The sequence below is a fragment of the Candoia aspera genome, chromosome 2 (assembly GCF_035149785.1).
Source record: "Candoia aspera isolate rCanAsp1 chromosome 2, rCanAsp1.hap2, whole genome shotgun sequence".
NCBI lineage: Eukaryota > Metazoa > Chordata > Lepidosauria > Squamata > Boidae > Candoia > Candoia aspera.
This window is the reverse complement of record NC_086154.1, coordinates 243,913,835-243,939,258: the sequence shown is the minus strand read 5'-3', so window position 1 is coordinate 243,939,258 and position 25,424 is coordinate 243,913,835. Positions and strand designations below refer to the sequence as shown.

At 39.0% G+C, this 25,424-nt stretch overlaps 1 protein-coding gene across 4 annotated transcripts in view; it reads right to left on the bottom strand.

The window, feature by feature from the left end:
* Positions 1-15,545: 15,545 nt before the first annotated feature.
* The window catches only part of EMB (embigin), a 36,011-nt gene continuing 26,132 nt past the window's right edge, over positions 15,546-25,424 (bottom strand). For 2 of the 4 annotated variants that reach the window (XM_063295681.1, XM_063295685.1), the window contains exons 6-10: positions 23,333-23,472; positions 22,755-23,037; positions 19,410-19,443; positions 16,999-17,074; positions 15,546-15,699 (exon numbers count right to left, since the gene is read on the bottom strand). In XM_063295681.1, coding sequence (XP_063151751.1) covers positions 17,017-17,074; positions 19,410-19,443; positions 22,755-23,037; positions 23,333-23,472 — 515 coding nt within the window. In that variant the 3' untranslated portion in view covers positions 15,546-15,699; positions 16,999-17,016. The other 2 variants (XM_063295682.1, XM_063295683.1) reach the window with 2 other exon arrangements.

The window sequence follows — 25,424 nt, the reverse complement described above, 5'->3', positions numbered from 1 at the left end:
TAAAGCTGCATTGATCTTAGAAACTTAGACTGTACCTCGTCTGCTATAATTGGATTGGTATAAGGCCCTAATTGAGTACCATACAGTAACTGTGTGATTACTTTTGCCTGAAATAATTATAAGGCAGCTGGAATACAATGTCTGCCTGTTGTGGATGCAAAAGATGGAGCACAACAGTCTTTGCCATCTTTTGTCAGTTTCTTCTGGGTGAGACATACTTCTGACCTGATCTGAGAGGGCTTTGTTTTGGAGCAGGAACTGTCTCTTCATGGAGAAAATCTATGTGGTTGCTAAGAGTCACGAAAGCCAATTTGGTGTAGTGCTTAAAGGCACCAGGCTAGAATGTGGGAGACCATGAGTTTTAGGCCTGCCTTAGAATGAACCCAGCTGGGTGACCTTGGGCCAGTCCCTCTCTCTCAGCCCTAGGAGGGAGGCAATGGCAAACCACTTCTGAAATCTTGCCAAGAAAGCAGCAGGGACTAGTCCAGGCAGTCGCCAGGAGTCAATATTGACTGGAAGGCACATACTAAGAGTCAACACCAACTTGATAGCACATAATCAACCAATCTATAGTCTCTTCAGGTCTGGTGGGATTATGTAGAGGAGCAGCAGAGGGCAGGGTTAACTGAGCTTGGCCCTGAATTTGTTCACAAAATCCTAGGAGAGATCCTCCATTCTTAGTTTGCTACAACATACCTTTAGAGAAATAAAAGGACAATATGGACATAGCCATACATAGCCAGGTATGGACCCCGAGCCCTGATGACTGAAGGGTGATTCCCAGGTGACATTTAAGGTAACCTTTAACTCACTCTATTTTGTAACTATTATTAATAAAGCAGTTGTTGACATCAGGTATCTTGCTAAATAACTTTTTTATTCTGGTCATTTATCATCAGTTTTTCTTCTTCACAGTATTGAACAAAAGATTTTAAAGCCCTTCACATCCTTATCACAGACAGTGAGAGAATAACCATGCCAGCATACAGGAGAACTGAAAAATATCTATCAGCTAATTCATGAGGATGGAATTTACTTTTATTAAGATACTGTAAAAATGAGTTTATGTAAAGATTTAAGAAGTGGTTTGCCCTTGCCTTTTTCCTAGGACTGAGAGAGAGGGACTGGCCCAAAGTTCTCCAGCTAGCTTCCATGGACCAGCACTTCCCAATGTGCTTCCCAAACTGGGGTAAATTACCCAAAATTGGGTTAAAGTGGTTTTTCTTTGGGTAACGATACACAAACCCATTACCCAATCACAACAGGGACATTTAAATTGACTTAAAGTGTTTAACCTACATTGGGTAAAAAGGACTTTCTGATAAGCGGTTTTGGGTAATGAAGGAAGAAGTTTGGGAAGCACTGATTTACCATCTCTTGGTTTTTAGCCTAGTTCTTTTAATTACTACGCCAGAGAAATACCAAAGATCAGTTTAAAACAGCAATTGCAAAAATTTGGTCTGTTAGGCCTAATTTTACAACATTTTGAAACTCTATGTTACTTTATCCCCAAGCAAAAATTATTTCTTATTTTGTTCATTGTACTGGTACATCATCAATCATCCCTACTTTGAAAGAATCAGTAGGAAGAATGAGACTGGCAAAGAGTGAAGATTTACTGCCCTCAGGTGTCCAGGTTGGAAAATGTATTAGATTAGAAGAGATGGCTTCTTTTTTCTTCACTCAAGGCAAAAGGAAAGAAAAGAAATCCCTTAGAAAGCTGTTGCTTTTTATTCATCCTGTTATACATATTACAATTTCGTTTTATTCAAGGCATGTAAAGCTTTCAAATGTAATTTCAAAATGGGTGGGATAATTTAAAAATGTGAGCATGAAACAGTTCTACTCTCGTCCCAGATCTCAGTGAAGAAATGACAACCTTTTCTAATTGGATGTTATTTTTAAGAGAGACGATTAATGTGCCCAGAGGGAATTTCCAGGAGAAGTAATAGGGAAAATTGAGGGTCCAATAGGAGAAAATATATGTAGTTCAGGGTTGAACTATTGAATCCTTGGTGCTCTCTAAGCTTGTTTTTTTGCTCACAGACATTTCATTACCCAACTAGATAACCTCAGCAGTGCAAGTGAGTGTGGGGTTTGTTCCCTGTTTATATACAGTGGCTTGCCCTGCCAGTGTTGGTGGGGGTGTTGTTTTCTCCTTGGTAATTTCTTGATCAGGGTATTGTTTTCTGCTTGATGGTTTGGTGTTAATCCCTGCTTATCTGGGTGTTGGCTGCTGGAGAGTATGTGTTCTGGTCTTTTTGTTTCCTTTGTGAGATTCAGTCAGAAGGCATGGTGAAAGCTCCTTAATCTCACAACACATGGATAGACTCAACCTTAGTTTCAACTGGAAACTGTGAGCATCCTAGACTGAGCTAAATCCAAAAATGCCAGGGAATTCCTGGAAGCTAGACACTCAGACAAATCAGCCATCAATAGACGCATAGAGATAAACCACATTTACACACAGGTTCATCTGGTGTGTCAGTTGTGCCCTTTACTAGACTGGGAAGCCCTTCAGAAGTCACACATGCTCTAGTCACATCACAGCTTGATTGCTGCAGTGTGGGACTGCCCTTGAAGACCATTCAGAAGCTTCAACTAAAGGCAGTTGCAGTCCAGAATGTAATGGTGTGGGCATGTGACACCTCTGCTTTGCAAACTGCATTCTTGCCAGTTTGCTTCTGGTGCTGGTTATGACCTATAAAGCCCTACATGGTATAGGGTCTGGTTGCCTGAGGGACTGCCTGTCTCCTGTAGCACCTCTCGCAGGTGCAATTTGACAGGTGTGCTCCAAGTTCCTTTGATTAAGAGTACATCTATCAGGATCTCAGAAGTGTGCCTTCTCTGTCACAGCACCTGCCTTCTGGAATGAAGTTCACCCTGAAATCCAGGCGACTCCCACCCTGATAGCATTCTGGATGGCCTTAAAGATCTGGCTGTTCTCCCAGTGTTGTTGGCTGGATCTACCATCTTGTTTAATGTTTTATATTTCAATTGTATATTTGTTATTGTGTTTTTTTTATACTGTGAGCCACCCAAAGTCAATATGGAGTTGGGCAGCACCTACATCATCATCATCGTCGTCATCATCATCATCTGATCATTTAAATCTTGCATGATTAATTGACTAAGCATTAGGGAAACAGCTTTAGGGTACTTCCTCAGGCCTGGATTTATGAGCCTTTCTCCTGTGAGGCAGCAAAAAGTATGCTGGCATACTTTGCCCTCTTCTTATTACTGTAATGGTATGTGGGAAAGATCTTGGGAGATAAGGCAAAGAGATGCTGCCTGGGAACGGTCAGATAAGAGACAGCATAGCCCACAGCTGCATAATGGGTGGAGAAGGAGGCTCAGAAGGGACCCTCCCTAGTTTCTCAAGCTATAAAGGAGACTGCAGGAGATTTGTATTTTCAGACTTGCAAGATTCTGTTAATGTAGCCTTACAATAAAGTAGAATTAGCTCATCTGGTTGTGTTTCCTGTCTGGTCTACCTGGGAAGGCTGACATTACTGAGAAGTCACTCATTGCAATGACTGGTGCTATTCTTATAGATTTAATGTGGAACAGTTTAAGGAAAGCAGTTGGTGGATTCCTTGCTGTCACCTACCAGCAGGAAAACAACCCCTAATTGTTCTCCCTAAGTGAGGAGACTGTTTGTCAAAATGTACTCCTAAGCTAGCTGATCTATGTGGGGAGGAGGTGCTTTACAGGACTGAAGTCCTCCTCAAGGACTCAGCATAAGAGGCTTGTTAGTGGCTCTGCCTGGTAAAGTGGCCAGTGCTCCTTTATTTTACTGGGCAGCACCCAGCCCTGCAGGTTAGTTGCAGTACCTGATCCATGTGAGAGGGGAGCCAGCTATACAGGGAGAACTTATGGCAAAAAAAAAGGGTGGTTGTCCCATGAGGAGCTGCTTCAACCCTTATTTCTCAGGGACAGTCCTCTTCAGTCTGACTCTGCCATACTTATTCCAGAAGCTTCATTAAATACACTTATATTTCTAAGTGGGAACAGAAAGTCAGGGCTGCCTGGAGCTCCCTACTGAATGCATTATTGGTAAAGAAGACAGTTTTATTTTCCTTTTATGATGGAAGGGCCACATGAATGATTAGGCTCCCCTTTTAAAAGAAGGACATTTTGGACCATGCAAAGTTAAAAGAGTTTAGGGAAGTTTGAAGGGCCATGTTTGTCTCTGATTGGTTGTGGCATTTCATATCTGTCATCTGTTGGAGGGGGAAGATTTGAAGAGGATCCAACCAGCAAAAGTGCTTTCTTCCATGATAGGAACATACCTACCCACCCGTTTTAATCATTGTTCAGTTACTTGTTTTCCAGGAGCCGAAAGGATGGTCAGGTTTAACAAAGACGATTCAAACACCTGGTAACTTCAGTATCCTTTAAATAAATAATTACCAGTTTGATATTTCCCTCTCCTTTTCTATAATTGCCCAGCAAGAGATATAAAATATTTATGGGCTCACCAGAGTAAATCATTTTGGAAATTCTGTGCACACATGGTTGCAAGATTGCAGGTCTTCTCTCCCTCTCTCTCTCTCTCCCTCCCTCCCTCTCCCTCTCTCTCTCTGTGGAAAGCAATCCTCAGGGACTCTCACACATTGTTTTGAACTTCTGTGCAAATGGGATAAGACAGCAGAAATTAAAATGATTTTGTTGCTTAAGTCAGCAGAGGATGGTAGCTTAACAGGATGTACAGAAATTCCTATACCGCCTTAAGGTCTGTCAGCTAAAATTAATGACTTATTCTAAAATGACAAAGGACTGTGGTGAGTTGCTCTCGGACAAAAGTTCCCCTTCAAGGTTGCTCAGGGGATTCTTTGTACAGTGTCTGCTTCATTAACTATGGGCTAAACTAATCACCAAAGCCAAGTAAAGGCCAATGGACATCTTGCAGAAATTCTGTAGCATGGAATTTTTTAAAGGAAAAGCTAGGCTAGGTTGTTTTTAAAAAGGAAATAAAAGTTTGCAGTTATGTAACCAAATTTTGCCTTCCAAACCCCACTGTCTTCATGAATCAAAGTACGTATGATTTATTCTCTACTGGATGAAATTATTTAACCCATCCTGTTTCCCTAGCAACAATACCTTTGGAAAATAAATCTTAGGGTTTAAGTGGAAAAAAATGTTTACTTAAAAAAAGAAGTCAAAGCTCTCCCCTCTTGTCCCCATCAACCTAAAAAAAAATCTACAGGGTGCAGGGCACTCATTTCAAGTCTTTGACCTCGTTTGCATTGTAGAAGTGACATTGTTCGCACTTTCAAGGCATCTTGTGTTACTTTTAGAACCTCTCCTGGCATCTTTAGTACTAGTAGAGTGTGCATAATACTCTTCTGGCTATTGTTTGTACAAGGGGACTCCATAAGCTGTGCAAAATGAATGAACACGGAAGTTTAGAGTGGAGTATGCAATGCTTCTTGAAACAGCTTTGAAGGGTGTTTCTCTTGAAGCTTTGTTAAAGAAAATCACCAATGAAGCTTTACCGAGTCCTAAAAAGCAACTGTGCATATGACTGGCTCCAAAATTATTACAGAGCTGCAATGTTTATTTGTTAAAGCTGAAAACTGTATACTTCTAATTGATTCAAACAAGAATTAAGAGGGTGTAGGCTGTGTTCCTTATACTATTTTCCATTGCCCCATATCTTTCTCCAACTTCAACTCACAGACTATTAAGATCTATATTGTTAGAAATTTAAATCCAATGCACTGATTCTTTAGCATCTCATGACCTACTGACCACAAGGATCAGTAGGATGTAGTAGATACAATGTAAAGGTTTATACTGTGTCCCTTTTGTCTATCACTCTGCTACAATCTTCTAAGAGATTGCTAATCTTTCTCCCTTTCTTCCCAGGAACACATGCAGAGAGTCCATGACACTCCTCCTGGTAGGATGTAGCTAGCTGGATGCTAGTTTTTGCCTATCCTTATATGCATTTCCTATAAATACAGTAAATACCCTTATAAAATGTGGTTCATTAATTCTCACTGCTCAAGTTAGGTTCCCACTTTCAGAAAACCTTCACATGCACACACAGAACATTTCAACTTCCAACTTATATGGATTAAATCTTTATTCTTATCTTTTGCTCTGATAGACTAATTTTTCTGGAGCCATCCTTGCAGGTGAACTTAATAGGATTTAGGGAGTAATCTTGTTTGAAGAATCTGCCATCTGAGGTCAAGAAGAAACCAGTGGCAGTGTAGATACAGAGGGATAATGAGAGGTTTATTGGCTGCAGACGAAGTCGAACTGACACAGGATATTGTGAATAATTATTTACTTGATTCATACCTCACCTTTATGCTCTCTGGCAAGAACTCAAGATGGCTTACAGCATTTTTAAAATGAAACCAAAACAATAAAAAAACATGGACATAATAAGCATCAATACTAAAAACAATGGACAATTAAGTATCAATTAAAAGTTTTCAGATTGGGACAGTTCTGATAGATATCTAGAATTACACTGTACTTAATTTCAACCCTTTTGATCAATCTAAAGGATAGCGTTTTTTAAAAATGAAAACTAATTAAAGTATGAGTGCTTAAAAATGAATTTTTTTTAAGAAAGAGTTTTGGTTTTCTCTTACACAACCCCAAAACTTCCATCCACTGTAACACCTATTGTGTTACATGCATGAATTGTCCAACACCATCCCCTGCAGCTACTACTGGTGCAGCATCACAACTCCAAATGTTTTGTCTATCTCTTTCCTCCCATCCCATCACATTGGAGCACATACACACAGTTGAGAGAAGCAGTTCAAATATCCTACATTGTTATATAAGCTATATATCATCACTATCCTATATTTTATATTCATGTGAGGTACCTAATGGTATTTAAGGCCCAGACAATAACCATAAAACCCAACTGGACATTAAGTCTCCAAAAGAAGCCATCTTGTAGCATCCCCACAACATGCTTTCCAAAATTCCAGGTGTTCTCACTGGCTGAAAAAGATTTCCGACCATTGCCATAATCAGTTCTACTTCATGCATCTTCCAAAAATCATTGTGAACCCCCCACCCTCCATGCCTGGCAAATTGTGACAAGACGTATTTTCATTGGAAAGTCTTTCAAGTAGCTGTTTTCCTCCTGATCCTATGAGGACCAATGAAACTGACCTCTAAAAGTCTGTCTGTGAAGTTGGTAGAATTACCACTGAGAATGGGAACTATGTTTCTGCTCCTGGAGTAGCCTGTCTTATGGGGAAGACCTCAGTGGTTCCGATTAGTTCTCTGCACCAGCAAGATCTTCTCTTGGGAGACTTCTCTGTCATTATCAAACTAAATTCTGGAGCACACCAGAACCTTTTCACACAATTCAATTATCACATAGAATGGCATCCGTGCACTTCGTTTTCCCATGATCTTGTGAAAACATCATTACTAAGAGGATCAGGTTGCAGCACACAAAAACTTCATCATGCATCATTCCAGCTCCAGGTATTCAGTTGTAGTATCTATTTGATATTTCTAACCCACCTAATGTTAGAAAGAAAGGGAGACAATTTGCTCAAGGCTGCAAAAGAAAGTGGAAGAGGGGAGGGGTTAGGCATAGTTAGCTCTGAATTATGGTAAGAAGGTGACCTCTTCTGATCAATGTAGAAATTGCATTGTACAATTGTACAGTTGTACAATACAATTACTGCTCTGTTATAACGTTAAGCCAAAAGCATTGGGTGCCAGTTTGCTTCCGAGTCCAATTCAAGGAGTTGGTTATCACCTTTAAAGCCCTAGATGGCACGGGTCCAGGTTACCTAAGGGACCGTCTCATCCCCGTTACATCTACCCGGCCCATCCGGTCATGCAGAGAGGGCATGCTACAGACCCCGTCTGTAGAGAGTTCCATCTGGCGGGGTCCAGGAGGCGAGACTTCTCTGCAGCAGCTCCCGTCCTTTGGAACATCCTTCCCCCAGAAGTGAGGTTAGCCTCCTCCCTCCTGGACTTCAGAAAACAGCTGAAGACCTGGTTTTGTTACCATGCTTGGAATGGGGAGAGGAAGAGCTATTCTTGGGGCTGCTTGGTTCCCTAGTCCTCCCGGAATCAGTCTTGCCCCTTTGGGTGGAATTAGATCTGCCGTTACTTGGATTTCATTATATTTTATATTTACAGTATATTTATTATCGATATTATTCTGATTTTATTGAATTTTAAATTGTTTTATTGTGAACCACCCAGGGTCCCCCGAGTGGGGGAGATGGGCGGTAATAAAAATATGATAAATAAATAAAAACAGAATATTTGTGAGAGGTAAACCAATCAAGTTAGTTGAATTCTAGTTTTCAAGGGCAATATATTCTTTATGCCAGTTTTTTGGGTTGGGTTATCACTGGATTCAAGCAACATTTATCAGAATAATTTATCTCTCTCCCTAACTTTCCCCTATGCGTACCTTAATTTGAAGCTCACTTTACAACCTTTTCTTTTGTACATAATTTTTTTAAATCCAGTGTTTAAGAATTATACCCTAGTTACTTTTTGCTACGGCTTTTTTAAAAATTGGTTTCTTGTGAATTTTTACTGTGAAAATATACTTGGAGTACATAGTATTTTGGTTTGAACAGGTGCTGGTTATACTCTATAGCAGAGTTAAAGTCCATACATCTTAAAGTTGCTAAGGTTGAGAAACACTGCTCCATGAGTACATGTATATATGAATGGAACAGCTGATTTACAAACAAGTTGTAAAACATGGGCAGATAGCTGGACTCAAAAATTGATTACACTAAATGATTGAGACATATATGAATGATCAAAGATAGTGAAAAGTGTTTTATCAATGAAATTAGACAGTTATAAAGAATTCATCCAGTTATCCAAAAAAAGTGATAAAGATGTATAAAAATAACTATGAGAAATTTTCTATTTATATCCTTAAAGAAAGCTTCATAATAAAAAGTAGAAAAAAATAGTTTATCAATAGGAACATTGCTTGACAGTTAAAATTATGAAAAGTACAATCCTTTATACATCCATCAGAGGAAAATCTCAGAGTTAAGTGGGCTTTACTGTAGATAAGTAGATATAACATGCAGCTATAAAGGCAGTGGAGGGGGAAATACCACTTTCATTTTTTTCTTCATTTACTATCCCCTGACATTGTGATCGCTAGCCCTGAAACAGGATGAACAATCCACCCACCAGTGCCAGAACTAGAACACTTTTCTATATTTTGGGAATTATGTCCTGGGAATTGTGAACCTTTGGATTCACCAGACCTGAACAGTTATCCATTAAGGATGCTTCCTTGTGGATTCCTGCAGGAGTATGGAGTTGGACTATGGCCTAAATGGTCCTTTCAAATTCTATGGCTCCGTGATTCTGAAGATGCTTCCTTTTGTCCTTTGCTTTTTCTGCAGTGAGAGCTCTGGTAGCAGATCTTTTAACACTATGACAACACTATGACACTATGAAGGTGTTTAAAGTCAGATCTTCCCTCTGTTCCAACAGAGAATGCAATTTATACCATAGAGTTAACATGATGCATGTTAAAATCAGTTGAATCACAAATGAAAGACCCTTTTCAGTTCTGGTCTTTACCTTTTGGTATTCCCTTTCTCAAGAGCTCATTGTCGCTTCCTATCTGTCTTGAAGACTTTCTTGTCTCAATATGTTTCTGCTCAATCATCTAATTCTCCTTTTATGTGCCACTATGTCTAGTAATTATTAATACGTTTTATGAATTGGGCTTTTCATTTTCTTTCTGAGTTCATCTTGGTTGATCCAAATTCTGAATTTAATTAATTGCATTAGCCCTTTCCGGATGGTTCAAAGTTTGCAATCCTATCATCTTGGAACAGCCACTAAAGATCATAGCATATATCAAATTATCCTTTCTGGGATCAGAGACCATGCTCAGACCTTCAAGGAGAACTTTTGCTATTGGTTCCTTCCATGTCAAACTCCAGTGCTAATTCTTTGCAAATTCAGGACATTATAAATGTTGGGACTTCTCAGAAAAGGGTGAAATGAAGTGGGGCAGGAGGCAAGCAAGAAGGAGCTTTGGATTCAAATGATAGAAAGCTCTCCAGCTCTCTCTGCCATCTTATGAACTGTGGACAACTTAGCGGTTTCTAGAAATCATGCAATATAATTTGTTAAAAATAGGGAATCACTGCAAGAAATTACATGATGTAACTTCAACTGGAAGGCTTCAAAATTATGATTTCAACTTCAACTAAAAAGCTTCAAAAATTATTAAGTAGAACCTGTATTTAAGTGTATGAAAATATTGTATCATTAACAAATAATGAATTGTTTCATTTCTTATAGATTAAATCATACATTCAAAAAGAATATACTATCACCAACTCAGAAAATTAATTATACTGAAATGAAGCAATAACAAACACAATTTTCCTAAACTTCCATTGGTAAATGGAATAGGTTAGAAAAAACTTATATATGGTAGATTAAAGAGAAGACATTAATAAAGCCATTGATTCTGACATTTAGATGGAGATACAGTAATAATTTTTATATGCAGCAATTTTATGAAAAAAATACATTAATGACTTATAATACTTACAGCAGTTTTGTTGGAAATATCAAAGGATCACAAGGGAATTCCCTTCACAAGACATGACATTGAAGAGGGGAGGATTAATGATACTATGAAGCTTATTAGTGTATGATTAACTCTTAGTCCATTAAACTTAAATAAGAGACATTGTCAAAGTTTTGTGAAAAAAATTAATAAAAATCATCTAATTGGGCTGATCTTGAAAACACTAAGCAGGTCTGGATCATGATTAGCATTCAGTGGGGTTCACCAAGAAATCCCAGGGCTGTGTAATGGTATGTGGGAATGACCTTGGGAGACAGGAGGGAGAGCCTCAGACTGGACAATCAGCGTGTAAAAGATCTCAGCCCACAGAAGGAGGAAGGGCATGGGAAATGTTTCAGGAGGGATCCTCCCTGGTTTTCCGGAGAGTAAAAGGAGAGGAGGGGAGAAATCAATAAATAAAATGAAGTTTCTCTACACATGGCTGCATTATGTAGCTTATTGCAAGATTCTGTTAATGTAACCTTACAATAAAGTTAGAGCTAGTACTCCTGGGTGTGCTTCTTATTTGGACTACCTTGCAGGGCTAACAGGCTGTACATTAGGCTGGGGGAAAAAGGCAACTCAGAAGAAACTGACAATTACTTTCATATTCATGTTGTGTGTGTGTATATATATACTGTATGTTAGTGCGTGTGTGTGCTCGTATACTGTATGTATATGGGTGTGTGTGTGTGTGTGTATTCTGTTGTACACTGCTCAGAGTTCTGTTGATATCTAGTGTGGTATACAAAAATGCAAGCAATCAATAATGTGGATCTGTACAGTCACCAGGAGCTGAGCTTCATGCAAGGAACACTTGTTGCAGAATAAGCCAGTGCTCTTTTGGGAAACTTTACAGTAGGAAAGGAGACAGGCTGCAGGGGAAGGTTTGATAAGTTCATCCAAATTATCTCAGCTGTTTTCCAGCTGCATGTTTTTGGGTGGTCCTGGGGTAATCATGGTGTTCCTGGCAGTACTATTTGCTTACTGCCATCTTTCAAAGAAATCTCTAGATCTTAGGAGTTTCCTTCCCTAAACTGTGGACAGTGCCCTGAGATTGGTTTCATGATAAAGCCAGTATCTTAGAATGGCATATTGAAGAGTTTGACTAAATAATTTTATTATTGTAGTGTTTATTTATTGTTAATTTCTGAATGTTTGAAGGCATCCTGTCATTATTCTGAAAACCCATACACCATTGGTTTGGCGCTGTTGTTCTAGTCATTAAATTTATTGCAATCTTACTTTCTTTCATATGATGCAAAGGATGGTCAGCCAATGTCGCCATTCCAGAAGAATGCCTGAGTGGGGTAGGTTTTCTCAGATATAGAAAAGTTCTTGGGAACCCAATTCCTAAATTATGTCATTCTGGTCTATTTCACAGTATAATAGGGGAGATGGGAGGTGATAGAAATTTTAGGGGGAGATGGGCGGTGATAGAAATGTGAATAATAAATAAAATAAATAAATAATTGCTCTTATATTTCAGAAGAACACTGGCACTTATACTGTATAATTTGGCCTGCCTATTGTTTATCTGTATGAAAGCAACCAACACCAAAGCCATAGATCTAATAAAAATTACAAAAAGGACTTATAGAAGGTCATCTTGTTGCATCAAGATAGGATGGCACAATATAAATCATTTCCAATCCAGATTTGGTCATGTAAATTAAACCAGAATGGGCAGACTATATCCAGAACTGCATGGGACCATGAACACATTTTTGTATCTCCCTACCCCACTCCAGTGAGTGGTTTTGCTAGTTAGAACCATCTGAAAACCCCATTAATGTTACCCTCAGTTTCAAACAACAAAGGCTACATTTTTAAGGAAAACAATTACCTTTGGTTTGCAAAAAAACTGCAAATGCTGAAAATATGTGTATATCTGTGTATAGTCACCAAGACTTTTCTATTTGTATTTCACCCAAACTATATGCAAGATTTCTTTTAGATAAATTGAATGATTGTACAGCCACTAATTAAATCGCAGATAAAGGGCAGGCTGGATGGAGGAATTATAACCTCACAACTGATTTTTTAAGGATATTTATATAATGCCATTTGCCTATCCATTGCAAAAAGATGGGCCATGCATAAATGAAACATCAGATAAACACATTCTGGTTTAGAAAAGCCGTATTTTTTAAAATTGCACTTTTACTATTCCTTAATTTGAAGATGGGCAGTAACCATTATATTGACAAATAAACTGGACAAATCAATTTAGTCTTTGCGACTCTCCACAAAGTGAGCCAATGCCTTGGGCACTTTCACCTCTCCTGTTTATTGCTATTTAACTTAAGTTTTAAACCGAAGCTCATTAACATGAAATCTTTAAAAGCGATTTTCCTTAGTTTTATTAAAAAATAAAGAGTAGCATTAATTATCTTCTGCCTATAATGCAATCAACATCTCATTAGTCTAGAATAGCAAGAAATGTCAATGAGGTTTTAGAACTGTTCCCTTTTGTACTTCACTGTGATCTGTCTGGTTTCACTATTCCATTTATTTTTTTTTCCAGTTGAAATGTCGAATAAAATGAAGTTTCTCTACACATGGCTGCATTATGTAGCTTATTCCAAATGTTTCTATTTTAATTTTATGAAATCACTAATATATCTGAAAATAAAGCCTGACAAGGCAGATACCTGGTAATTCCTAGGTATGCATATCAACTAAGTGACTTGCCCTCAGTATGGTCCTATTCCATTCAGAGAACCTGGAAATATTCCTACCTGGGAATATTCCTAAAGACCTGAAGCTTCCATGACATTTTCTTGGCAAAAATACAGAAATGGTTTGCTACTGCCTTTTCCAGGATGTTTTTTTCTACTACCTAGTCTAGCCTATAGTCCTGGGATTTCCTGATTTTTCTCCCACCCCTAAATTCACCTTTGTCACTAATCTTCAAGTAGTTGAAATACAGTTTCTGCTGGCTTCCTATTCCTGCTACTCTAATCCAGTGGTATCTTCCCATCTAGATTGTTACAATGCATTCTAGATGATGACGATGATGATGAAGAAGAAGAACAAAAATGCCAAATCCAATCTAAACATCTGGCTGACTGTATGACCAACCATAATAATTTTAACTTGTATGCCACCTGACTCTCAGTGACTCTGGGGTATATGACACAGAAGCTACAGCTGTTAAAGGATATAGCTACATTAGTGTTGGAAATGCTAATTCAAAATCCCTCTTCCTGTTTGTCAGCAAATCACTTCCTATTTCTCTCCCAAACATGATAGATCATAGAGTATAATACTCTTTAACATCCTAGGGGACTGAAGCATCCAGAATATTGACCATTCTAGAATTTACTACACATCTGCTTTGCAAAACTCAGGTTATACTCCTTACATTTTATAATACAAGTACAGGTAGTCCTCGACTTACAACCATTTGTTTAGCGACTGTTCAAAGTTACAACTGTGCTGGGAAAAGTGACTTGCAGCTGGTCCTCACACTTACGACTGTCACAGTGTTCCTGCAATCACATGATCAAAATTCAGGCACTTGGCAACCAGCATGTATTTATGACAGTTGCAGTGTCCTGGGGTCAAGTGATCACCATTTGTGACTTTCCCAGCCAGTTTCCAACAAGCAAAGTTAATGGGGGAAGCAAGATTCACTTAATGATGTGATTCACCTAATGGCCATGGTGATTTGCTTAACGGCAATGGCAAAAAAAGTTGTGAAATCAGGTGTGACTCACTTAACGACTGCCTCACTTAGCAATGGAGGTTCAGGTACCAATTGTGGTCATAAGTTGAGGACTACCTGCAGTTTTTAAATATATTTATTCATCTACAATAATACTGGAAGATAGTAGATTTCTACTTTGGTTTTTCTATTGGTAAAATAAATTGTTTTTCATTTGGCTCATATTTGCATAGTTTGATGCCTTCATCTGACCTCATTTTCAAAGCTTAGAAAGTAGTGGTGCTGGATGCACAGTGAAGACAATGCATGTAAAAAGGGGCAGAGCTTTGATCACATGCTTGTGGCTGCCACCTTGCCTTTTTTGACCCCCTCCTGCCCATTGATGATGCACCTGGGATATAGAAGAGCAGTACAGCCCCATTGTTGGCTGAAAAGGGATAATCACTCTTCCAAATGTTTAGTTATAATTGGTTTGTGTTAACACTTCAGGAAAGCCTAATCAAGTCAAACATTTGACAGCAGTATCTCTTTATTTGCTGACATTTGCTGCAAAAACAATGAGAATGGAAAAGGGAGCACAGAAACTGGAAAGACTATTAAAACACATTAGAAATGTTATAGCTTTATTAGATTTTTTAAAGGAAAATGTGGATACTTTCTCAATTCTTTGGTAAAGCTATTAATAAGCCATGAGATTAACAAGGCATACCTTTTGGATGTATTGCTGTTGTTTACTCACAGACGGTGCTTCTGTCTAACCAAATCCAAACTTTAAATATCACCATTTGGTATTTGTTTTATACTTAGTTGCCATATTCTTCACACTACCCTACCCATCAATTAGCTCTTCCAAGAGAACCAGCAACTTGCTTCTTTACAAAAGGAAGGGAGAAAATTGAGATTCTAAGAGTGATCCTTGGCTGACCCAAACTATTGGAGGCTGAAGATGTATTCCAGACTTTTGCTATTTAAATTGGTTCTCAGGTAGAGCTATATTTTAATTCTCAATATAAATGTTAAATCCTTTGTAATAATTTTACCTTGTAAATTTTGGCTTTTATGGCTTATTCTGGTAACATTACTTTCCTAACACAGAGGAATAGTAGAATACTTCAGTTGGTGCTGATCATCATATACAAAAAAGCACTCTGTACATATTCAGATAAATGAAAGAAAGTTAAAACTAGATTATGTCTAATAGCAGCCAAAGGCTTGAACAGATGTAAAAGTTCAGTCAACAGCATAAGTTTAGTTAGAACTTTTAGGACAAGATATATATATATATGAATGACATTAGCATTATTTAGTACATTCACTACTAAGAAGGCATTTTTAAAGCAGTATTGTTTTTTTAAAAGACACCTAGAAGGCTGTAATTAGAAGCCAAGTAGATACAATTCTTCCGTTTCAGAAAGTTTTTTACTCAATGCAGTCTTGGCTTTTCTTTCCAACTTGCCTAAATTAAAAGGAACAGATAGATTAAAGGAGTGCAGTGATACCATCTGATTCAAAGTAGTATTACTTTCAGGAGCTGATTCAAGCTGTTCAAACTGTAAGTCAAGTCTCAGATGTCCCACTTCCCATTTTAGCAGCCCCGAGCATTACTTTTGATGTACGCAGACCTACAGAAAAAATAACACTTGCCACCTGTGCAGATGTCTGACAGAAGCCACAATGACATCATGACAGGTGTGATGTCATTTCCCCCCTTTGCTTGCCTTGCCAACACCCACAGCTGCACATTAAAGCAGTAACTGCTCAGCTGCACTGCCACCATCCATTTTAACAGACTTATCACGAAAGTGTCATGCAGGCCATTCATCTAGTGAAGAGAGGCCATATCAATCTCCCTGTAGCTTAAATGGAAGATAGTGCACAGGAGACACAGTCCATACATGTGGAAATGCATAGATATGTATGCCGTACCATCTTAATGCCTTTCTAAAGGTACTATTGTGTTCTAGCATCTTTAAAACATCTATCAATTAATTGAGGGAATTTGTACATCACCCTACAACTACACCCTTAGTTTTGTATGTGTGTGTGGTGTTCTATTTCTGCTGGTCAGGAACAGAACTTCAAGGGAAGAAGAGATCTGTTCTATCTTTCATAGACTAAACAGAAGTCCTTCACTCGGTATTATTCCTTTTAACCATTTCCAATCAACATTCCAACTGATGTTGCAAAAGTTTCTTTCTTCCATATATCTTGTACTTTGGACAGAGAGCCATCTCCAAATCTGGTGCTCTTCAGATGTTTCTGACTGTAACTCCCACCACACGTTTTCTCCAGCATGAACACTGGTGGTAGCGGTGGTGTGTGTCTGTTGCAATGTATGCACAAGGGGAAGCTGGGGTAGACACATGCATGGAGAGGACAAGAAGACCCCTACTGACTCTCTGAATATATGAAAAACTCCCTTTTTATCTTCTTGCCCCACTGTCTTCCCCATTTCAAGGTTTATCTCGTAGTTATTTGTAATTCAACAGAGTGAGCATCACTGGGGCAACTGATAAAATACTATTCCTCCTATGCCCAAAAAGACATTCCATAAACAATCCCTATCCATCCTATTTAGGGTTGTGACCTGAACTGAGTTCACTGTTTCATAAACTAAAATGGAAATGCCTCTACCTTTCTTAATATTTGTTCAGCCTTTCCAAAGCTGACACTCTTGAGATGGGTTGGAACTCCAATTTCAACAACTCTGGCCACTAATAGACACAGAACCTCTCAGATTTACTTTGTAGCTTACCATTTCTCCACAAAAGATTTAGACTTTTCTGTGTCTGGTAGTACTATTTTCCACACCATTGCTGTCTTCTGATTTCCTGCACAGAATAAGTGGTTTTATTTTCAGTCTTTTTCATTATGTTTAACGTCAATTTGGACTTTCTTCCCAAGCTGGGTTTTCCCATTGTTAACTCTTACTTGGCTAACTTTCCCCAGCAATAAAGCAGAACAGAGACATGAGATATGATTTTAAAAATGTAGAAGCTGGCTAGAGAGCGAGGAGGCTCTCTATCTTCTAGAAATAAACTACTTCTGTACAATTGTGTTGAGATTATTTCTGTACATATCTATAAACTAACAAGGCAGTCTCCACTTCCCCTTCTACAAAAATGCAAGCAAGGGAGCAAAATTCTAAGCTTCCAACTACAGATTTTTTTTGGCCTATGGAGAAAAACAAAATGAGGGTTTCTTCAATGTTCTGAACAAGCAGACAGCCAGCAGGCAGCCAGCATCCCACGTGGCTAAATTAAAATGCATGTGAGGTATTGACAAGATCTGATGGGGATTTCCCAGAATGCTGCTGTGATGTAGGAGTTTTCTATTCTAATTTGTTTAAATTTGTAGTATGTTTCTCTTTGATGCATTAATTTGAAATAAAGCCTCTTGATGATTGAATTATAAATTGTCTCAACATCAGCCACCAAGTGGAAGATCAAGATATGGGGTTAACACAAGTACAGTATATGTGGTTAAATAGGTTTTTGAAGATTAAGATGTAAACAACACCTGGGAAGGAGAGTTGTAGCCAATTCCCTAGATTGGATGGGTTAAGCACCTCTAAAAAGCTTGCACCCAAGACCTCCACCTAAAGTCAAGAGAGAGACTGGTATCCAAAAGGTGGGCTGGTTACATAGCGTGATTTGGATGCTTGTGGATGAGCACCAATCAGAAAGCCTGATTCCACAGGTGTGGATCAAAAGCCTGGATCTCGAAAGTATATAAAAGCACTGGGTTTTGAGGTCAGAAGATCTCCAACAGAGGTTGCCCAAATGTGTCCACCCTTTCAAAGCTTCCCTACTTCCTGCTCTGTTCGTCTTTGTTCGATATGTCATTGATTGGGCTAGCTCCTCTCCCCACCACTTGTGACATGCAGATAAGTTAGAACAAATTATACACCTAATGCGGTGCATCTGAGCTAAATTCTGCTCTTGTAAAATGATAGTCTGATTTAAGCAAGCGCTGGTCAGCATTTAGATTTCTCTGGTTCAGTGTTATCTTTGGTCTGCCACTCTGCCAGAAAAAGGAGAACCCAAAAGGGACTTCAAAATGTTGCATGCTTTTACTGTTCAGAGGATGAAAAAACACGAGACTGAGAAGTAAAGATACAGGCTCACTGCCCTAGAAATGCACTTAGCAGTCAGTGAAGCCCAGCAACATGGCACATGCAATACTCTTGAGACTGTCTGGTTGCATTCAAAACTTCGCAGCAGAGGCTCTAATTCAGAAGTCTAACAGGACTAGCATCTTGTTAGTTATTTATAAGCTAGGATGGTTGCAGAATGAGAACTAACTTGGTGGCTTTTGAAAAGGAAGATTTTTTTGAGTGTTAACTAGCCATCCAGGCTTGTGGAATCAATTTTTTCTGGGGGAACAACTGGTTCGGTGAGTTGTCCATCTAGCAACTAACTAATTCACAATCACAATAAATAAACCTTAAGAATTATTAGACTTTGAGTATAGGAGATTGCCTGAGTGAGTGGTTGAACATGGGAATAACCCTAGAGTTAAGTGTGACAAGAGGACTAGAAGAAAAACCACCACTTCCTGTAACAGTTTGGCTCTCAGTAGTTCTCTGTCTCTTGCAAATGTGCTTATGTAGATGTGGCTTATGTAGAATCTGTCTATTCTCCTCCTTTGTCAAAAAATTCTCTTTTTTGAAATCATTCCCTATCAGCTTGGTTGGATGATGGGGAGAAATACAGACTGATACTACAATTACTATTTTTTAAGCAGAAAAACATTACAGTGAACTGCTGTTAGGGTTAAGTGTGAAAAAAGATCAACCTTAGACTAAATAAAAAAGCTTGCAACAGGTTTCTTCCTATTCTGTAAGTACTGAGTCATTTCAGACTCAGCAATCTTCAAGCATAGCAATTTGTATTCACTTTCATTAGGGGACAAATAACCAGTTTGGCATTTTTGCATTTAATGACAGTTGGCCTACATTTAGGGCTCAGTGGGTTTCCTGCCAACCCTCCTCCCAATACCACACAAATGGATTAAACAGGATTAATCCTTGAAGTCCAACACCCCAAAAGTTCGAATTTCAATGGAGTTGGTTGTCTCCTGTTATTGTTTCAGCTTTATACTGCTTTCATAGTATAACATGAAACATTATTACTTCAACATTATAACAATGACATTATTACTTACAATGTTTCTATTTGTTCAAATTCTTTTTCAACTTCTGTAAGAGAAAAAGAAACAAAGTGATTTGTATTTGCTGTTGGCATATTTTCCTTGCTAACTTACTTACTAACTTATTTACTTACTAACTTACTTACTTATTATTTGGTGCCTTTGAGTCAGTCTTGACTCCTGGCAACTATCTGGACTAGTATCTTCATTTTTCACTTTTCAGAGTGGTTTGCCATTGCCTTCTTCCCAGGGCTGGGAGGGAGTGACTGGCCCACGGTCACCCAGCTGGCTTCGTGCCTAGGGCGGGACTAGAACTCACAGTCTCCTGGTTTCTAGCCTGGTGCCTTAACCACTACACTAAACCGCGTATAATATTATTCCTTTTATTTTTTTATGAATTTATGGAATGCTATGGTCAACTGGGACGCGGTGGCGCTGCGGGTTAAACCGCTGAGCTGTCGATCGGAAGGTCGGCAGTTTGAAACCGCGCGGCGGGGTGAGCTCCCGTTGTTAATCCCAGCTCCTGCTCACCTAGCAGTTCGAAAACATGCAAATGTGAGTAGATCAATAGGTACCGCTTCGGCGGGAAGGTAACGGCGTTCCGTGTCGTCATGCTGGCCACATGACCCGGAAGTGTCCTATGGACAACACCGGCTCCAAGGCTTAGAAACGGAGATGAGCACCGCCCCCTAGAGTCGGACTCGACTGGACTTTACGTCAAGGGAAACCTTTACCTTTACCTATGGTCAACTGACTGACAAATTAACATGACTGCTTCCAAAATCTTTCTGTGAAAAGAATCATGCCTAAGGATAACAAAGAATATTAACTCAGTTGGAAACATGTAAAGATAGCAAATATCCAAAAATGGAATATTAAAACTGGAAGCATGTTACATTGTGTGAAATACTTTGCCCACTAATACTGCAAGATAAAAAGAGTTGCCATTTCTTTCTTTAGTGTGCAGAAGACCTTTGCTCATTTAATTACTGATGTAGCTAACAGCCAGATTATTTTAATGCCAATACACGTCCTCTCTGTAGTTTGACTAGGTGACTTTACTTCCTGCTTATCTTACTTATATATTGTCAATTTTTTTTATACTGCCAACTATTGAAGTCTCATGGCAATATGTACAGTATAAGAAACATATAATACAATAAAAACATAAAATAAGAATTAGTGAGGAAATAAAATTACAGTAACAAATTAAAACTCTTGATAAGTAAAAACCTCCCCCCATAAAAAGGGGGGGGGTTGAATGCCTTTTGAAAAGGGCCAGTTCTTCCAATTTGAGAGGAAGCCCACATAGGCATTTGATCAAAGATACAGTGACATCATGCACATCATGAGGTCATCTCACAAATGACACAAATTATGCAGTTCTTATGCAGGATGATGTCATGATACACATGGGATTACTCCCCCTTCCCCCAACCAGGAGAGCATTCCAGTTATCAAGCACAGCTATAAAAGAAGACTGTGGCATCTGAAGGCAAATCTCTCCAGGTGACCTCAGTGAACAAGGGTGACATAATGTATGTATGGAGAACAAAGTTCTCTTGGTAATCTGCATCCAAGGCACTTTGCATTTTGCTTAGAGACAAACTGGCAGACATGGACGTTCCTCTTTTGGTGGCCCCAGATATTATTTCAGGATTCCCAACATTTCTCTCTCAAGCCACCACACCTTATTTAAGACTGTTGTTCCCTTTCTGATATGCAAGAACAAAACCCCAAAGTGAAAATGAAACTTATCCTCTTTGCCAAGTGCAAGTTTAAAACATGAAAATACATGAAATAAATAAACAAGTATGAAGTCTTTACTTGTCTCATCAAAAAATGTAGCACCAGCATTGCACTAATCATCTACTTTTCTGCTGAACAATGCTGAGTCCAGACACTTTGAAGTAAGCACCATTTTGTTAGAGAAGATATTTTAAAAGAGGCTGATATATCACCACATAAGTGCCCATTGTGCCCTGACTATGAATGGCTTTCAAAAGAAGAAAACATCCTGTGGCCGCAATAAACATTGATCCTGATACACTCAGGGTCACCAATAGTGTCCCGGGTATTAATGCTGAGCATGCCTGGAATTATCACCTCAGCATTCTCTGGGTACTAATGAGTGGAGCAATAATGGTGGAGAGATCAGGGACTAGATCCTATAAATTAGGCCCAAACTGTAGCCCTACCTCTATCACTGCTTCCTGTTATAAAAGATACAGAAAGTCCTTTCTGATCTGCAGCCCATGCACAAGAGGCCAAAGCTCAACTGTATATCCCCACTGGTATCATCTCTGGTAAAGAAAGTTGCTCTTAGGTAGCTATAATAAATTAGGGTGGCAGTCGAGGACCTATGGGCATCATGTACTCTCTGATGCTTTTCATTAACTCCTGAGTTCCTGCAATAACTGCTGACAAAAATTCAGCAATGCAATTTGCTACTGAAATATGCCAGCAATTTCACAGACTGACAAAATGTATCATTTGCTTGCTGCTCAGACTTGAATGCTTTTGTGGGAAAATCATTTTTGTCCTGTGTATACCTATTGAGCCAGGCCCTACCCACTAAGCAGCCCTGCCCAGCAGCTTCTGCAACAACACAATGATGCCAGAATGATAATATGCATACAGATGACACCCTTCCACACTTACGTTTTGATGTCTGATGCATGTAGTGCTCAAGTCATGCCACCTGTGTGATAGTGTAGTCACATTTTGTTGTGTGTGCCCCCTCTTGCTCCCAAGAACTCTGTTCACTTTTTAAATGTAGCCCCAGACCCATCACAGGAAGATAAAATGCAGTGCTCTGCCAAGAAAGGGTTACTTGCCCCCATTAGAGTTTTGTCCCTAAATTCTAGCAATCGAAACCTACTAAGAGGAAACATGGTTTCCCTTTTGCAATGGTCTACTGCAATCCCTCCCAACTTGGTAAGCTCCATTGAGTTGGACTTAAGTTCCCAGAATTCCTCTCAGCCAAAATGTATCCTGGCTCTGGTATTCTAGAAGCCGAGATTCGATACAATGGGAGCATATCATCATAGGCATCTGTAGAAGTCATAATGATGTTCTGCATGTCATCACACATCATGACACAAATTTTACCTCAGCAAATTACATTATCTGCATAATTTGTGTGATGACATAAAGAACATGCAAGACATCAATTCCCCCCTCCCTTACCCCCTGAGGACACCCATGACTATCAAGTTGAGGAAGACCATCAGTTCTGGTTTGAAGTTCAAACTTCAATCATAAGTCAAAGTTTACAATTCATGTCATCCACTGTTTTTATTGCAAAAAAATACCAAATAAAAGCAGCACATTTCAATATGTTATTCTTCTATGTCTTACCAATATTCTCTTCTTTCTTTTTGGAGCACACTTCATAGATAAAAATAAGAGCTACTAGAACAATAACTTCAGCAGCTATTACGAGAAATGGTTTGAGAGGTGTCAGATAGGTGAGGACTTGGAGAGATACTTTTTCTCTGCTTTCACCTAGTAGAAATCCAGCTTCGCACCAGTAAAAACTGCTATCTGATTCAGAGAGATCAAAGATCTTCAGTTTGGTAGTGTTTGCAAGTTCCTGAATAAGGTTGTACTTCTCTGGCATCAGGGTAGAATTAATAACAACCTGACAGAGGAAAAAAGAGTGAAGAATCTTTAGCATAAACTTATGCATCATTAGAAATTCAAACCTATAGATATGTAATTATGCAAATGAAGCATCCTAGCAGGAAAGTATAACTACGAAATAGAAATGTGAAGGGGAAATTAAAAAAAAACTTTGGAAATCTAGGAACATTTTATTTACAGCCTAGTTTGGGCAAGATGGCCTAGATCAGGTCTATATTACAAAAGCATAGCTTGAAAAATATCTTGAAATATTGGGGGGAGGGATTCTTCCCATAATTAAAAACGAACTTTACCTCTCCACTTCCATTATTTGAATACCAGGTCCAAAAACTTGGGTTAAAGTGGGTTTTCTCATTGCCAACATCACATGTCAAGATCACGGTGTCACCCACGTAAGTGATTATATGCTCAGACTTTACATGGATTTGAGGCACTAAGGAAAAAAACAAAAACAAAGAAAAACTGTGACGTGATAGGACTCAGAGATGAGGCCCGGGTGAAGCCTCAAGGAATTGCTTTCCTTTGATCAAGCCTTGATCATAAATTCCCCACCTAACATGGATATAACAAGTGAAGCAGCTCCTTGTTTCTTAACCTAGTGCCACTTCCTCTTTCAGCCTTTGACAATGTTCTGCAGGTCTACAGGCACATGCCACACTCCTCTTACTTACTTTGCTGTATAGTCTATTACTGTACAGCAAAGGGCCAAACAAAGTGATATATTTATTTTCTAAACTGATTGTTTACCGATGTGTTGTTTTATTGGATTGTTGTAAGCCGCCCAAAGTTGCTTTTCTGTGAGATGGGCGGCTATACAAATTAGATAGATAGATAGATAGATAGATAGATAGATAGATAGATAGATAGTGCAATGTCCTTTGTGCTGTGTGAAATGTATATTTGTATTCTGTACATAGTACCTTTATTTTTTAATCTTCATTCTTTTATTCTATTTTATCCTTTTCCTATACCCTCTCTGAATCCAACTAATCTCTGTATGTATTCTTTGATTACTAGCTGACCAGAAAAAGGGAAGACGACAAGAGAGCTGAAGAATGCAGATTAAATCATCAACTGGCACCATTTAGAACTGAGGAATGGAAGGAAGGCCTATCTATCCTGCCTGAATGGCTGTTCCTAATAAATAAGTTTTTATTTCCTTGTAAAAGGAACTGACACATCAAAACAGGTGAGGAAGGTACAAGGCCAGAACAAAATTTGTTGTGAGAGAATCTAACCACAGTGGCTCATCACCACCTGCTTGGGATAGTGCAACACACTGTACATGGGGCTACCTTAAAACACCACACAGAATTTGGTATAAAATGAAGTGGCCTGGGTGTGGACCATTGGGACATATTACTCCTGTTTGTAGGCCCTGCACTGGCTTGCTTGCTTGCTTGCTTGCTTGCTTGCTTGCTTGCTTGCTTGCTTGCTTATCTATCTATCTATCTATCTATCTATCTATCTATCTATCTATCTATCTATCTATCTATTTATCATCTATCTATCTATCTATCATCTATCTATCTAATTTATCCCCGCCCATCTCCTCCCGTTGGAGGCCTCCTATTAGCTTCTGAGTGCAATTTAAAGCACTGGTATTATGCTCTAAAGGCCTTTATGGATTGATGTCAGGTTGTCTTCAGGATCACAACTCCCCACTAGAATTGGCTCAACCATCTTCTCTCCCATTTCGGGGGGTGGGGGGGAGAGCCCAGAAGCGCTGTTTTTCAGCAACAGGGCCAGTCTTTTGGAGTGACTTCCTGTTGGAGATTCGTCTCTTTCACATTGTCTGCCTTCTAGAAAAAGCTGAAGAGCTTTTCCAGAGGACTTTTAGGGCCGGATGTCCTATATTCTTTTTGGGTTTTATCTATTTTACTCTTATGTTTTCTATACTTTATCCTATTTTTGTACCAAGTGATTGGAGTTAATCCAAGATGCATACAAATTTGATAAACATAAATCAGCAATTGACCTGTATATAAAAGATGGAAATCTGGCAATGGAAAAGCTGGAATCCCAAAGAGCTTTTTGAAATTTCTCAACTCTTTCATCTACTGGGTCAGTAGAGAACAGAGATCCCCCCCCCGCCTCTCTTTCTTTTGGTAGGTACATTTTGTACATTTGAGTAGATGTATGTGCTTACAGAATATGTTCTAATAAACTAGTTAGAAAATGATTGATTTCTTGGTTGTTTGGTGTCTACTATCTATGCTCTGACACCACACACACACACACACAAACACACACACACACACACACACACACATCTTGCCTCAATGCTTTGCCTGGCGATACTTCAATTTTTCCATGTCTGTTGGTGTCTACTGTCTGTTTTGCTCCAGTGACTAGATTCCAGCGAATAGACTGCCTGGCCTTTTC